At 34.8% G+C, this 16247-nt stretch overlaps 1 protein-coding gene and 1 long non-coding RNA gene across 2 annotated transcripts; both read left to right on the plus strand.

Moving 5' to 3' along the window:
• Positions 1–246: 246 nt before the first annotated feature.
• LOC139852114 (GATA transcription factor 26-like) lies at positions 247–4674 on the plus strand. Its single transcript, XM_071841339.1, has 8 exons — positions 247–722; positions 1508–1909; positions 2550–2958; positions 3332–3398; positions 3491–3594; positions 3679–3865; positions 3949–4069; positions 4152–4674. The coding sequence occupies exons 1-8, from the start codon at positions 683–685 to the stop codon at positions 4406–4408; spliced, it is 1587 nt and encodes a 528-aa protein (XP_071697440.1). The 5' UTR covers positions 247–682; the 3' UTR covers positions 4409–4674.
• Positions 4675–6844: 2170 nt separating this feature from the next.
• On the plus strand, positions 6845–9314 carry LOC139856050 (uncharacterized). Its single transcript, XR_011761650.1, has 4 exons — positions 6845–7061; positions 8177–8277; positions 8517–8601; positions 9040–9314. It is a non-coding gene; the product is annotated as an uncharacterized lncRNA (long non-coding RNA).
• The last annotated feature ends 6933 nt before the right edge of the window (positions 9315–16247 follow it).

Consider the following 16247-nt stretch of genomic DNA (forward strand, 5'->3'; position numbering starts at 1 on the left):
TACATATATTTTAGATTATAAATATTATATATTAGATACATATTATATAATAAAAATAATTAATAGAAAGGAAAATATTATAATAATAATATAAATATTGTTATTATTATGATTATTATTATTATTAATTATTAATTAATAGCTTAATAATTTAGTTTTAATAATAAACTTAAAATATTTATAAAAAAGTTAAAGCCAATGAAAAAAAAGCTAGTTAAAACTTAAAACATCAAATAGAACAAGAAGAAGAGAGGGTCACACACAGTTTCTCTCCCCATTTCCATCTTCTTTTGACAACCATTTTTAGATTCCTTCTCAATTTGTATTCCTTTTTTCTTCTTCCATTGGATTAATCCAAACGTTGTTCATTTATTCACGTTCTTATTAAAAAAAACAAAAAACCCACCTATAATTCTCCATGTTCTTGTTTTTTGTTTTATTTTATTAGTTTTTCCTTATTTTCAGTTGTTTTTCCAGAGAAAGTTAACTCATTTTCTTCTGGGTTTCTTCAAAATCATTCTCTAAGTTAATGTAAATATCTATATATTCTTAAGTTTTAGTTTTATATAAGAAATTATAATTTTTATTGAGATTAGTTCATCTTTTACCTGTTTTTTTTTTTTTTTTTACTTTTGTTATTGTAAATCATAAAAACAAAAAATTAAAATCAAATTATTCAGACATGGGAAAACAGGGGCCTTGCTATCATTGTGGTACTACAAGTGAGTTCTTCTTTAGGGTATTGACTTTATGGTTTGACTTTTGATGTATTGATAAAGATTGATTCAAATTTTTTTTTTTTTTTGCTATCTTCTTCAATCCTATGTTGTTTAATGATGCTCAAATCAACTGTTTAAATCATGTTTGTGCATATTCATATGCTAGTTGGGTCAAATATTGAAAGAGATACATGAACAAATGTGAAAAAGGTGTTGCTTATTGATTTTTCTTCTCAAATTGTAGTCTTTGGCAGATGCCTACTATTAACAAGTCCTTAGAACTTTAAATTTTCAATTTTGATTACTTGAAATTGGATCTTTGACTTGGTTAACCTCATCAAATTGGGGAATAGCTTTCTCTTTAAAGTCTTCATTTGACTTCTAAAATCATTTTATTGATAAATTATAAAATTATTTTTTTGCCAAATTCTTGTGTATAGTGGTCATTAACTAAACTTGTTCTCAAATAAAGAATTAAAGATTGATGTGTTTTTTTGGGTTCACAACTATATTGTATGTCTTAATTACTTATATGTGTAAATGGCTATAAAACATCCAAAACGAAGTTTTCAAATACATATGTATTGAATTGAATTTTGTTGCCTCAGCATTACCTTACATGATATAAGTTATATGAAGTTTATGACATTGTTTCAAACTAGTGTAGACATTCAACTTTTGTTTGTTACACTTACTTAACTAATGAAATATTTATTCGAAAATGTCATTGTTGCTCTAAGTAGCTTGAAATAGAGTAATACTAATGGAAATTGAGATTATGATGACAGGCACCCCACTTTGGCGAAACGGACCTCCAGACAAACCTATACTGTGCAACGCGTGTGGGTCCCGTTGGAGAACTAAAGGATCACTTGTTAACTACACCCCACTTCATGCTAGATCAGAACCAGACGAGTTTGAGGACCGTCGTGTTTCTAAAGTCAAAGCGATATCCATTAAGAACAAAGAGGCTAAGTTACTTAAAAGAAAATTAAACTATGAAAATGCAGTGGGTGGATGCAGTATCAGTATGTTTGGTAACAATGGGCTTGCACATAGTTACCACCAAAATCAGAGTTTCTTTAAGTCACTCGATGAAGATACGAGCAATCGATCAAGTTCTGGCTCCGCTATTTCGAATTCCGAAAGCTGTATGCAACTTAGCGGTGCAGATGCTAGTGATTTAACAGGTCAGCAGTTGACTACATCATGAAACATCAGGTTTATATAAATTAGTGTCTGACATATTCGTAAAAAATCTGTAATTGACATGATTAAGCTGATTGTTGGAGATAGTGAAATATTGTTCTTAAATTAGTAAAAGCAGAAAATGTTTATCTAAAAATTATAGGGGATTGTTTTGACTTCAAGTCGTAATTATCAGATAATCAGTTTCAAAATGCAAACTAAGACTGCGTTTGTTTACCTCTTAATGGATTGATTCAGCGCTGAATAACGCGTCTATTTGTAGCCTCTGAGTGACAAGTTGTGATGAACCATTAAGAGTTGAGATTATCTTTTAACCATTAAGCACCTTCATTATCTTTGAATACTCCTCTAAATTATATCGTAACAATTAACAACAATTATATTTCTTTTATTTAATAATGTTAAATATTAATAAGGTAATTATATATCATTCACACAGTGCTCATTCAGAAGATTTATCAAACATGTTATTGTCATTCGGAACGAGGTTCGGTCAGAACCTTTAAATCATTCAACGCTTAATCATAATGTTCTATCAAACACACCCTAAGTGTTAACTAAGTGTTGATGGATTTGTTTAGTTAATGGAGATAAATTTTAACTTCATTACAATTTGTTCAGGTCCATCTCAATCGTCTGTTGTGTGGGATACAACGGTACCTTCAAGAAAGAGAACATGTTTCAACAGGCCAAAACAATCTTCAGTTGAGAAGCTTACTAGAGATTTACATACAATCTTACATGAACAACAATCCTACTTTTCTGGATCATCTGAAGAGGATTTGATTTTCGAGAGTGATACACCGATGGTTTCAGTTGAAATAGGACATGGGAGTGTTCTCATTCGTCATCCAAACTCATCAGCTCGAGAAGAAGAATCCGAAGCTAGTTCTCTTTCAACTGATACAAAAAACGAGGCTTATTCATGGATGACTAGTAATTCTGAATATAATGCTAAGAAAGATAGTAACTTTTCAAGCCAGGGGATCGAGAAGTCCAAAATGTCCACAGATCAGAACCAATATAATAGGTATGTAGTTAATATCATCGGATGTCGGTCACAATTTTGACCCATTTACGGGTCCAATGGTCAAAAGTTCCCCAAAAGAAATAAACCTCCATAATCATTTTATTCAAAATATCATGTTGTTAATGATTGAATATGGAAGTATACAAACTGCCTGACCAACATAGCTCATTTTGATTCAAACACATTTTGACCTGTTACACTAACTGCCCGACCCACCCATTTTGACACTCTAGTACTTAATATCAAATAACCATCTTTGAGGGTGGGTGAGTTGGTCGATCACCCAGGGCCTCCAAATTATAGGGGCCTCAATGTGTGTGTGTGTATATACATATAATTTGATTATATTCGGCATGTTGTTAACTATGTTCAGGGATATTGATGGAAATTTACCTGTACTTGTTAATCGTAATTCACCGCTGTGCAAAATAGACCTAAATGTAAGTGAATTTCATGCGTCAATAAATTAACTTTGTCTTTCTCATGGAGGTCACTGATGCTTATCCATGTTTTCAAACTTGCTATTTTGCAGGATATCATCAACTTTGATGTGTTCGCAAATCAGATGACAAATGATGAAAAACAACATTTGTTTAAATATCTACCTCCTATGGATACTGTTCATCTACCAGATAGGTTTGTATCGTATTAACCTGCCACGCATGAAATATGTAAACTTTTAAGAGTACACTCTTATAAGCCTATACTATATATCTACAGCCTCGGGAGCATGTTTGATAACCCTCAGTTTAAGGAGAAAATTTTCTCCTTCCAGAAACTTCTTTTGGAAGGAAATTTTGATCTTTGTGAACCTGCAACTAAAAATGAACAATGCACAACGTTAAAGAAGCTTGCTCTTTGTGACATGACTAAAAGCAAGTGGGTTGAACAATATAATCTGCTCCAGGTTTGAACAAATAAATATTACTACCAATATCCATTGAAATTTGCTGAATTTTAATCCCGTTTTTATTCTTTTTGCACTTTCAGGACGCAAAGTGCAAAACGGATAGCAGAGGGGATGTAATTACTGGAGCACTTAATACAATAACACCTACCTGTTTGGTGAATGTACAGAAATCACCAAATACTCAGTTGAATTCATTAACAGGTTAGCCCCTTTTGTGGTTCCGTCATGCATATGCTAATTATCACATAATTAATTCAAAAAACAAATTATTCGGTTCTTTCAGGATTAAAAAACACAACCAAGAATGCTAAGGTAGCGTTCAAGAAAGCAAGCTACGAACACAAGGAGCATATTGATAACGATGGCAATGGATTCAGCCCAAAAAACCTATTTGCATTGCCTTCTGATAATAGTTCTCTTATGCTTGATTACTTAAAATATGCAGATGAATCTGATCATGATCTTTTGCTTGATGTGCCATCGAACACATCGTTCCCCCAAGCAGAACTTCTCTCATGTCCAAGTTTTGTTCGTCACTAACAAACTAGTCAAGATCACTAAAGGTTATGTAGCTGACTGTTTTACTATATATGTTCTGTTGACTACCTTGGTTATCTAGACAAGTTTGCTAGTTTGTGGTTCGGGTGTCACATTTACAAAACCACATGAATATTGGGTTTGTAACATATTTGCATCTCGATCGTAATTCTGCAAAGGTTGTTTTTTGCTTGCATATGAATTTCTTACAGAAGAAATATGTTAGTCCTTTATGCATATAGGTTGACAAAAGATTTTGTATGATAAAAAGAGTTTGCAAATTACAAGAGATAATAACCTAATCTTTAGGCTTTTTTGACCATCTTAATGGCCACAACTTTTTAATATATTTTATATTTTATCTTTAAAATGCAGAAAGATAATTTGTGAATGTAGGTTGAAGGATAGTGGTATCTTTATGTTTTGTGGATGCATGATACATAATTTGTTTGGCTAAGGTGCATGATTGATAGTGATGAGATCTGTACCTCCAACCATTCATGCGTGATAAAAGGGAAAAAAAAAAGCACAAAACATGCATTGTTTTTTTATATTATATGCAATGAGTGGCTGACTTATATTAATATTAATAAAAAAAATCATACCTTGGAATCTTACAGCCAGAGATCATTCTATTAGCATGACAAACATGATATCAAAACAATCAAAGCATGAAGAATTGGAACTTTTATTTTGAATAACTGAGAAGATAACAAGTTCAGATTAAAATTCCAATTCTACAAACTTATCAAAGATTAATAACCACCCACGAGTCCCAGAATGATCTGTACACAAAAATTTACACTCAAATGTAACAACTTAACGCTAAACTCGATTCATAACTGATCAATAATCAACCGATGCATAACTGATCAATATCAACCAAACTAGACAAAGAGGTGTTAAGCCAACACAAACAAGTTACCGTTTCTTAGTCATGTTTGATCTTCACAACCTTCCGGTGGCCACCATTGAGGACGAGGAAAAGTCAAACCACGCATCTTCGCAGTCTCAACAAGGTCAACACTCGCAACAACCTCACGTTTCTCCTCTCTCACTAACATCTTTAAAACACGTTTCAACGAATCTATAAACAACTCATGCTTACAATACTGATCCTCAACATCATTATTCTCTTTCGTCTCAGTTGCAAACGGCAACTTACGTTTCCGTATATTTATATCCGCATCGACTTCCATTTCACTTACACTCGCCTCTTGTTCTCTCTCAGGCATTTCTACAAACACTTCATGTGCAATCTCGTTCATCGAACCAATCAACTCCGTCTCGAATACTTCCGTTTCCTTAGCATCAATTGGTTCAGTATCATTGTCATTATTCTCAACAATCAGTGTATCATTCTTCGTGGGATTGGGTATTGTTGTTGTTGTAATCAGTGTATCATTCTCTTCAATAACCCTAGGACTACTGTTCACAAACACAAACCCTAAATCATCCGTTTCGTTACCTAAATCAACCGTTTTCCCTTCATCGACCACCATCCTATCGCCGTCACCGTCTCTGACAAATTCGCCGTCGCCGATATCCGTTTTCCGATCGACGATCGCTGGAATCTGACCATCGTTGCTTGAATTTTGTGAACAAGATCGATATTCCGGTGGCGTTTGGTACTCGTCGGAACTATCTGGTAATGTATTCATTTCTATTGCGGTGGCTTGTTCATACGCATCGTCGGAAGATGAAGACGACGGCACAATTCCATCGGAACAAACATCTAAAGCAGGTGCGAAAGGGCAAGATTGTAATTTCACTTCCTGTGAAGCCGTTGGTTGGCAGTTTGGTATGATTAGCGGTCCGAATTTGTCAACCTCACCGGGATTCGCCATTTCCGGTTTAGCCGTGTGGTTTGATTTGGTCAATTTGGGTTTATATTTACGGATTGATTTTTTCCTTGTTTTTGAAGATAAAGTTTTCCCGCCAAGTTTTATGAAAAGTTTTGATTTAGGTCCTTGTGAATTACTCCGTACTACATGAGGGGTAAAAGATGAAGTTTTTTTATTCTGGTCATGTACGGATTAACATTTTGATTTTAGTTTTATATAGTTTGTCTTTTAATTTACAAAAGTTAAAATATAGTAATTAATTAATATTTTAATTTAATATCCTTAATTCAATTTTTAATTTTTTAACAGATACATTGTCATATGAAAAAGAAGTTAAAAACACTTTAAAATATCTATCTATTCATTCTATATATAATAACAAAAGTTAAACTAATCTTAGTCATCTATTAAATTAATAATAAATGATCTTAACCCTTAATTTTTTCCTAATTTTAATTATGACTTCATAATCCTAATCTTGAATTGTTTGATTATAAAAATAACCCTGGATAAAAAAAAGGAGACCATACGGTAGCTTCTAAAAGAATTAGGGGTTCATTAACCACGATTGCAATTCTAAAATATCAAAACAAACACACCGTCAAAATCCGTAATGAAATGCATAGAATTAACCCTAATTTCATAAGTGCTATGGTCTCAATTACAATACCATCTTCCATTCATACGATCAAATACATACCATTAGTAGATATGTGAAGACCTGGAGCTACTCACCCTTCAATTTTGATGATGAAACAAATTCTCATAAAGATATCAACATTAATTACCCATTGTCAATCATCCATTCTCAGGTAACTATTTGGGTTTTTGTTTTTAACAATATATAGGTTTAGGGCTTTCTCAATATTAGATGGTAAGTATTTTGATGAATTATGGTTTTTATTGGTTTTTTTGAATAGCTTCAAGGTAAGTACTTTTATGAATTAGGATTTTATTGGTTCGCTACATGATTGCTTACTACGAATTTGTAGCCTTGAATTCATGAAATAAAGGTAAGTATTTATCTGAATTAGGGCTTTTTATTGTTTTTTTTTTTTTAATTCAAAATTCAAATCTTGTATTTTAATTTTAGTCTGACCTTCAAGAATACCGTAATGAGTAGTTGAACAATGAGTTAACTAAAATCAAAATATTTTATGTATTTAGTTTAAAGATTTATCGATATGTCTTTTTATTGTTCCAAGTGATATTAAACGTAATTGATCATTTTACATATGTTGTCCATGGAGTTAAGAAGCACTGATATGTCATTGTTAATTAATTTTGTTATTTTTTTATTCATATATATCTATGATTTTTACACATTAATATTATTTACCTAATACATCCAATTGAGTATAAACGGGGCTTGACAATTAAAAGGATGCCTGAGTTTCATATGAGCTCTGATGTTAAAACTTTCAATTAAGATATAGTCTCACACCATATCTTAACATGTATATGGTTATAATAGTTTTCTGACCATTTATGGCTATAATGTTGCACTTATTTTAGAGTATTAGTGAAGGTCAACCATTTTAATGAATAAACAATGAATAAATACAAAACTGAATGAAGGATGTTTGATGCTGCACTTAAAGGCTGCGTATGGGTGTTTCAGATGGGAATTTCAGTTATAATCAGTCTCAGTGGAGTATTCACATGTTTGCTTCAAATAATACGTAGTCCTAAATGGTATATATCGTTATTTAGTCTCAATTTTGCGGGTTATTAATATACTCTATTGATGTTGTGGATCAAACCTCCTTTTTCTGATCCAGTATATTCTGAATATGAATATGAATTATAGCATATGTTATTTAGTTTCAATTTGATTAGAGAAACATAAATAATTTGCTTATGTTTCTGGTTTCTAGATATTTCATTACTAACCACTGCTCACATTGTATGAGCTGTTGTTTTTCAGGCTGTCAATTGTTGAACACTTTGTCAACAAAGTGCTGTGTAGGAACTAATTGACTAAGCTACTATCACCACATGCCTTTGGATTATCAGCAAACTCTAAATGTATGCTTTTTTATTCTCTGTTTTCCTAATATTCACTATGTTGGAAGCTGAAAAAAACATTATTTAGGTCTTTTATGAAATTTTATCATTGTTTTGACAAGAAGTTATTTTGCTTGATTCATGGCCATCTGATTTTAGTTAACTAAATAAAAATCATGCTGCAAGTATCAACTAAAGAATATTATTTGTCAGTTAAAAAATAAATGGTGTAATCTCTATTTCACCTACCTGTGTTGTAGTATTGTATCTGTCACATCACATATAAATTCGGAATTGGAATTGGAGGTCTAGAGGAGGTAACACTTCTCTACAAACTGTTAATTGGTGAGTGCCCCAAAAGCTATTTTGTTAGTGTTTTTCGACGAACATTTATATTTACATAAATGCTCGAATTTTTTGGCAACTATAAAAAGATTATTCAGGCCCTTTAAGAAAGGTTATTTTTTGAGGACTATAAAAAGATTATTCAGGTCCCTTACGAAAGTTTCTATTCATCAAACGTATAATAATGATAGACAAAGTTAGGGACCCTAATTGGGATTTTAGGGATTTAGTCGTATATCTTCAAGAAGTTGTTAAAAAAAATTGCACCCATACAGGAGGGATTATAGGTGCCAAGATAAGGGTTGGGCGGGTTGGGTTAGAACGGAAACGGATATAATAGGTAACTTGGTAAGTTGGGATTCATTTTTCTAAGAAAAAAAAAGATCCATAAGTACCCCTGATGTTGATTCTCACAGTTGTATATCATGTCATTTGAAGGTTTTTTCCATCATTGAGAGAGAAGAATGATGAGTTTTTGTTTTGAGACCTTTTGAAGTGGTAGGCGAAAGTGGACGAAGAATGGTACAACCTTCTTATCTTATGCCTAACTCTTAATATTTAAACAAAGTGGTCAACATCAATCATAACAGAGGCACTATGATTGAATCTCTACCTCTCGTGTCAACGTGGTTCTCTCTTTCGTTGACTCTGAACTCCACACTGCCAAATATTCTTTAACAAGCTCCAAGACTTATTTTGTAAGACCCGTTTATTCGTACGACGTATAATGAATATATATATATATATATATATATATATATATATATATATATATATATATATATATATATATATATATATATATATATATAGCGTACGATAGGTAGACAAAACGTGTATGTACGTGGATTGTTCGAGGCATGGGTTGAGTATCTTAATGGGCATGTACGTTGCATAAATGAAGAAAACGAAGTGTGTACATGTGCAATTGTTCGAGGACGCAAAAACTGATCAAAAGGTGTTGCAGGTCGCGACGTGCAGCCAGGTGGTCGCGGCGCGACAATGCGAGGGTTTAAGGATCAGATGCAACTTAATCGACCCTTCAGACCTTGTTGAAGATCGCGGTGCGGAGGAGATAGGTCGTGACGCGACCTAGCTAGCATTCTAGTTCCGGATTTTGTAGTTTTAAGGGTTTCTAGGGGCAATTTGGTCATTTCGCGTGTCTGCCAGATTTGTGTCCATAAACCTTATCCACCCATTTCATTTTCTTAATTTCTTTTCCTTTTTCTTCTCCTTTTTCTCTCATTTCCTCAAAACCCTAACTGATTCAAAGAGTGATTCGGAAGGGAAGAAGCGGGATTCAATCTTTGGAGCAAGAACAAACGTTGTTCTCCTCGTTCTTAGCTACAAGTTGATACTAGAGGTAAGCTCTAACTCCAAATTTCATTTTCGTGTTCATCATCTAAATTTAGGGCTTTTGTTTGTATGTTCAAAAATGGAACCCCACTAGTTGTTAATGGAAGATGATAACTAGGATTCGGGTTTATTGGTGTTGTAGGCGGGTTTCGGGTTTAGTGTGCAAATTTAAATATGTGAGACTTGCAAAGAGTGAATAATCACTAGTATTAGTGATTATTGATGTATTGGAAACCATTTGGGTTCGATCGGTTGACTAATTTTGAATAGAGTCAAAATTAGGATTTTATAATGTTTTTGCCCGATTGTCGATGTAGTTGAGTTTATAAACTTAAAATGAGTTAAGTTGAAGTATAAACTTGTGTTGGTGGCGTTTTGAAGTCAAAACTTGATAATGTGAGAATTTGACTATGTAAAGGGTCAAAATGGGTTTTCAAGCACTTACTTTGTTGATATTTTAGCTTATTGTATAGCGATCGTACGGTATGCTTAGATTAACTTGCCTTTATGCATGGACTTCGGTATGTGCTATTTGATTATTATTGTGTGGCATGTTCATTTTATGCATATCTATGTATGTAGTATATTCTCACTCACTAAACGTTAGCTTACCCTCTCGTTGTTGATATTTTTATAGGTTCGCGTGATGGTGGCTTGGGTAAGCGTGAGTACTAGTGGACTTGCGTAGTTGCTTTAGAAGGCGTGCTTTTGGACTCGATTTAGGATTGGGTAGCGTAGTCCCAATCACCATGCTCGGTTTTGTATAAAAGTAACTAGTCGGGTCATAAGTAATAATCGGGTTATGATTTAACTAACGTATTATTGTATTAATGAATTTAAATTATTATTGTATGTTTTTAAGTTCGTTGAACTTACTTTGATAACAAATACGTTTTGGAAATTGTGTAACGTGTAAGACCCAAATATTTATTGTACATAGAGTATTTATGGCGCACTTTAAGTGTGTGAAGCGTAGAACGAATTTATAAATTGGCAGGCTGTTCTGACCTCTGTGCACGCCGCGCAGGGTCAAGGGTGCGCGCCGCGCACCTCACCTGCGACAGATTTCCTGTTTTGTTTTAATTAGAGTTAAATGAGGGGCTTTTGTGTCTTTTCACTTGGGGACGGATTTGTAGCCTTATTATCATACTTGGAGTCAATTTTGGATCATATTCACATCCACACAAACACTCTCATCCATTCTTAGAGAGAGAGAGAGAGAGATTTCTAGAGAGAGATTTGGGGTTTTGGAGAAGAAGTAGCTTGATTCTCACCAAAGCTCAAGTATTGAAGTTGTTCATCTCGTTCCTAGCTATGTTTTGGTTGTTGTGGTAAGTTCTAACTCCGAATTTCATTGTTTGATTTGATGTTCAAAGTTGGGGTTTGAACTTGAATTGTAGAGAAACCCATTTAAACTCTTGAAGTGAGTTCATTGATGCTAGTAATCGGGTTTATTGTTGTTGTTGGTGGGTTTTGGGTTGGAAACCAACTTGGACATGATTTAAGACTTGGAATTGGGTTTAATCACTAGGTTTGGTGATTTTGGAAGTGTTGGAACCCATTTTAGTGTGTTTGAAAGACTAATTTTGAATTGGGTCAAAATTAGGGTTTAGATGTCATCTTGGGCAAGATAGGTGTTTAACACTTGTGATTGGGTTTGATTAGCGTTATTAGAACCGTTATCACTCTAGTTAGTGATTATTAGTGAGTTTGGACTTTGATTGGGCTTGAAAGTACTATTGGGTCAAGATTTGCACTAGGTGCCAATATGGGCTGGTTTGTAATCCACCCTAATTGTGATGTTCGTTATTATGATAATGGAATAGGTATGTTTCATTGGCGGATCAACGGATTTGGCTTGCTTTCATCGAGATTTCAAGGTGAGTGGAATAATTATACATGTATGTATATAATTTATTTGCTTGTGCGCGATGTGCACAATAGCCGGGTTTTGATGCACATCGATGCGACGATAGTGGCACAATAGCCGGATTTTGTGCACTACATGCGACATAAGGTTTGTGGACCTGATATATTTATTATAATGCTATTATTTGACCATGAGTCACATAGCCGTTTCGTGACTATAGATGTGAGGCATAACCGTTTTGTCCACATTTAATAATTGTGCACATAGCTGTTTTGTGCACATGGTGTGAGTATTAGCTCATCTATACTCACACGATTTGCCAATGATGCCATAGCCGTTTTGGAATACTTGGGGGGTGATGCCATAGCCATTTTGGAACACCTCGGGGGTTAGCATACCATAGCCGTTTTTGGGAGCTAACGGTTGTTATGAATACCGATGACTTGTTCGCGAGGTCATTCCCTTACGATCTTGGTTAACCATGGTTTATAAATTGTTGATGATAGCATTTAATTATTATTATGATTATTATGCTAATGATGTTGCTAGTTGTACGATTTTGATGATGCTAGCTTTTGTTACGATGATATGCGAAAATATGCTAAGGTGTATGCTAGTTGTACGATTGATGTTACTAGCTTGTGCGAATTGATACCCGAGGTAATTATGGTGCGATTGATGTTATTAGCTTTTACGCTTGATATATAATGGTGTATCCTAGGAGATACACGCATAAAAATATCATTTTTATACATAAAAATGGATCAGACAACACAAAACATGACGAAATTTGGCAGTTTTCAGTAACTGCCGCCCAGCGTACAGCAGGCCGCCCAGCGTCAAGCGTAAGCCCTGCAGGCAGCTTCTATGCATAAGCCCTTTATCTCAGCGCGTGAACGTCACACAGCCACGTCAGCATACGCCACCGACATTTCGGATACTTCACGTAACAGAACCACTCAGTCATTAACACGTGTATCCTGTGAATTTCGGACATTCTGCGCCTATAAATAGACCCCTGGGTCACCACATTTCATCATCATTCTGATCTGAACTTCAGTCAGAGAGAAGTACACTTTCTCTCTCACACAGTTCTTTCTCACTCTAAACATACATTAGCCACTTAACAGCAATACGCTATACGAATCAATTCCAGATTGATCCTCAGATTGATTGAGGCCACCCCACGGATTATCCATCCGTGTTCCGGGTCTGCAGAGATAATTTCTCGAGGGAAAACAACAATCAACAATATACGCCACACGCTGAGCAGCTACTTTTCTATACTAGTACCTTACAGCCGCTATACGGAAAATCGTACTAACAGATGGCGCCACCGGTCTCAAAGACCACCAAAAACACCAAGAACGCAAAGACAACCGAAACAACCTCATCAAAAACAACACTTGAACCAGTCGATGAAAACCTCATTGAAAATATACCAGTCGATCAGCTAACTCTTGAAGAGACTTCAGTTGAAGAAGAAGATCATTTGCACACTGACACAGCAGATGATCAAGTTCATGAAACCATACCACGATTGAGAAAACCACTGATAGGAAGTTCTAGTGCCGGAATGTGGAAAGCTAGGCGAGGAATACATAATGTTTCTTTCAAGAAGATATCTGATGTCAATGTTAAGCACAACAACAAAGGAAAATCAATTTCCAAATCACAATGGTTTAAGCTATTCAATCAGTTGAATACTTTAGTTGATGACACTGAGAATCAACACAGTGATGATGGTTTTCTGGACGACGATTAGAATTTTGAAGAAGAAGGTGAACAGTTCTTTATGACTGAAGAAATGACAAGCAAGTTACTGGATGGAATTTTGACTAAAACAGCGCCATCGTGATTTAAGCAAAAATTAGCACAACCAACCATCCGTGTAACAGGTGTGGATAATTTGTTTGCTTTGATTACATGAGATGAAGCTATCAAACCGCCAGCAATGGTAGAGTCAACACAGTGTTTTATCCCTCGAATTGCAAATTATCCATTACCAAGAAATTTGGAAATTCCATCTATCGGTGTTTATGATGGTACAATAGATCCAGAAGATTTTCTGACTATGTTTGAAGGTGTTATGAGGTTGCAACATTGGAAAGATGAAACTGCGTGCCATATGTTTCTAATGGTATTGCAGAAAATGGCAAGGGAGTGGTGTGCTAGCTTGCCACCAAGGAGCATTACCAGTTTTCTTGATTTGAGGGCAAAGTTTGTGATGCAATAACATGAATCCTGCAGAGCAGCCTTTATCACGTTTTTAAATTTTCTCAGTTCAGACAACCGCACAATACACTTTTTGTAATTTTCTGATTGGGACTTGATCACCCCATACGAAGATATTACACAAAAATGTTGTATGTGTGACAGTATTATCAATGAAATTTTAATTTTTTTTACGCACAGCGTTACGCGTTACGAATGTAAAGCATAGCATTCATTCCTACCCACATAAGGCAAGACATTTTTATGCCCCCGATGGTAGAGGCTCTTGTGTCAACATTATAGACACAAGGGATCGGCTAGCGTAAAGTGTTTACTTTGCTAGAGGACACCGAGGCAAAACTAAAGATCTCATAATGTCATGACATACAGAATGGTTTATCACAACGGCATAAATCCATTTATATCTTGTAAATAGCAAAAATTAAATACAAGTATATTTTGTAAGCCGCACAACTCCTGAGCGCAACATGCTAAACGGAACATTGTTAATTACATAAACAGGATTTTTTCCAAACAGATTTAGCAATTCTTATAACATATAATTAGCATAACAACATTATAATTCATTCATGTCCTACTTCCAAAGTAGTTTGATATATTGCAGAACAAACAACGGATAAAATGTTTGATACATTCATCACAACAATAACTAGGTTATACATGTTTTGACTAAATGAAGAATACAAACAGGTATGCAATTTTAATGGCATGTATACATAATACCATTCAGGTAGCAGTACACCTCTGATTCATAAAGAGGAATTATGCATTACGGACAACGGATGACGGATGACAGTTCAATTCATGAACAATGTTAAAAACCAGTTTAAGACAACAAACATTTCATATGATGTGATATATGAAGTCTAAGCTTTATAAAAGCTTGCAATAATTAAACATATATAGCAGTTATATGTTAATCATGAAAAGTAACAACACATGCTCACATTAAACATACGAACAGAATATATATACAACATAAAGATGTTACATGTTGTTACAGAATAAGTGTGTTTTCAAATAGGAATATCTAGAATGTCCTTAACAGATACGTTATCCCTAACACACATTTCTTCTAAAGAGTTAATCTTCAGAGATGTCACTTCAGCTATGGCCACCTGCAGCTTAGCACCAGCATCTGGTTTGATGTGTTTTGCAATTGCATCTGGTAAAGGGTTAGGCCTTACAGGTAGTGCATTTAAAATTTCCCCCATAGCATCTGAAAGGTCACTTTTTGTGGACGCTTCCAGATATTTATGAAAAGTTTGGCCAACAAGGGGAGAGCTCAACACCCTCTGCACTAGCGCAGGAATCCCATTCTTTAAATCTACAAATTTCTTCTCTGAAGCAGCAGCAGCAATAGTTTTTTCATCAGCATGACATTTTTCCCGTTCAACCATCCTTTTCAACTCTTCCACTTCTTTCAACAGTTTTTCTTTCTCTTCTATAACCCTCTCTTTCTCAGTCCTCTCCGCAACACATTTTTTCTCAACTAGCTGCAGTGCCTCCTCCTTCTTTTTCGCCATATCAACTGCCATTTTCCATTTTAGATTAGCATCTTTCAAATCAATCTCCATCCTTTTCAGCTTGCTGGCATTATGGACAGCATTATCCACAAGAGTTGCTTGGGCCTCTTGCATTTTCAGACCATGAAGAACATGGTGATTCAGAAGCAGAAGTGATGCAGCAGTTGATTGGAAACTTTGTTTAAGGGTCATTGCAGATAGAGAGGAAGAAAGATCAGCAATTGTATTTCCCTGCAACATAAACACATATTCAATAAATTACAGTTAATTTGCACAATACATATGGATTTCTATAAATTGGCTGGTAATGTGAACCTTCAGAAAATTGGCAAAGCTGTCGGATTTATTGACAGGATTTTCTAAAAAGCCTTTTAAGCCGGCCAGAGGAACAACGGAAGGCGGCTGCGACGATGAAGAAGATTGTGTTGTACCAATCCTTGACGAGGTTAATGGGTTAGCATAAGGAGGAGTTTTAACAGTATTATCTTCATCTGCTTCTTCATCCTCTTCTTCATCATTATCATCTTCAGCATCAACAGCTTTACCACTCTTGTTACCACTAGCAGTGGCCTCATCACCATCCGTTGATAAATTCGGTTCTGTATCATACATAACCAATTTTACAGATAAGCATTAATAAATATTATACAACACAGAAG

Source organism: Rutidosis leptorrhynchoides, chromosome 6, assembly GCF_046630445.1.
Source record: "Rutidosis leptorrhynchoides isolate AG116_Rl617_1_P2 chromosome 6, CSIRO_AGI_Rlap_v1, whole genome shotgun sequence".
Classification (NCBI taxonomy): Eukaryota; Viridiplantae; Streptophyta; class Magnoliopsida; order Asterales; family Asteraceae; genus Rutidosis; species Rutidosis leptorrhynchoides.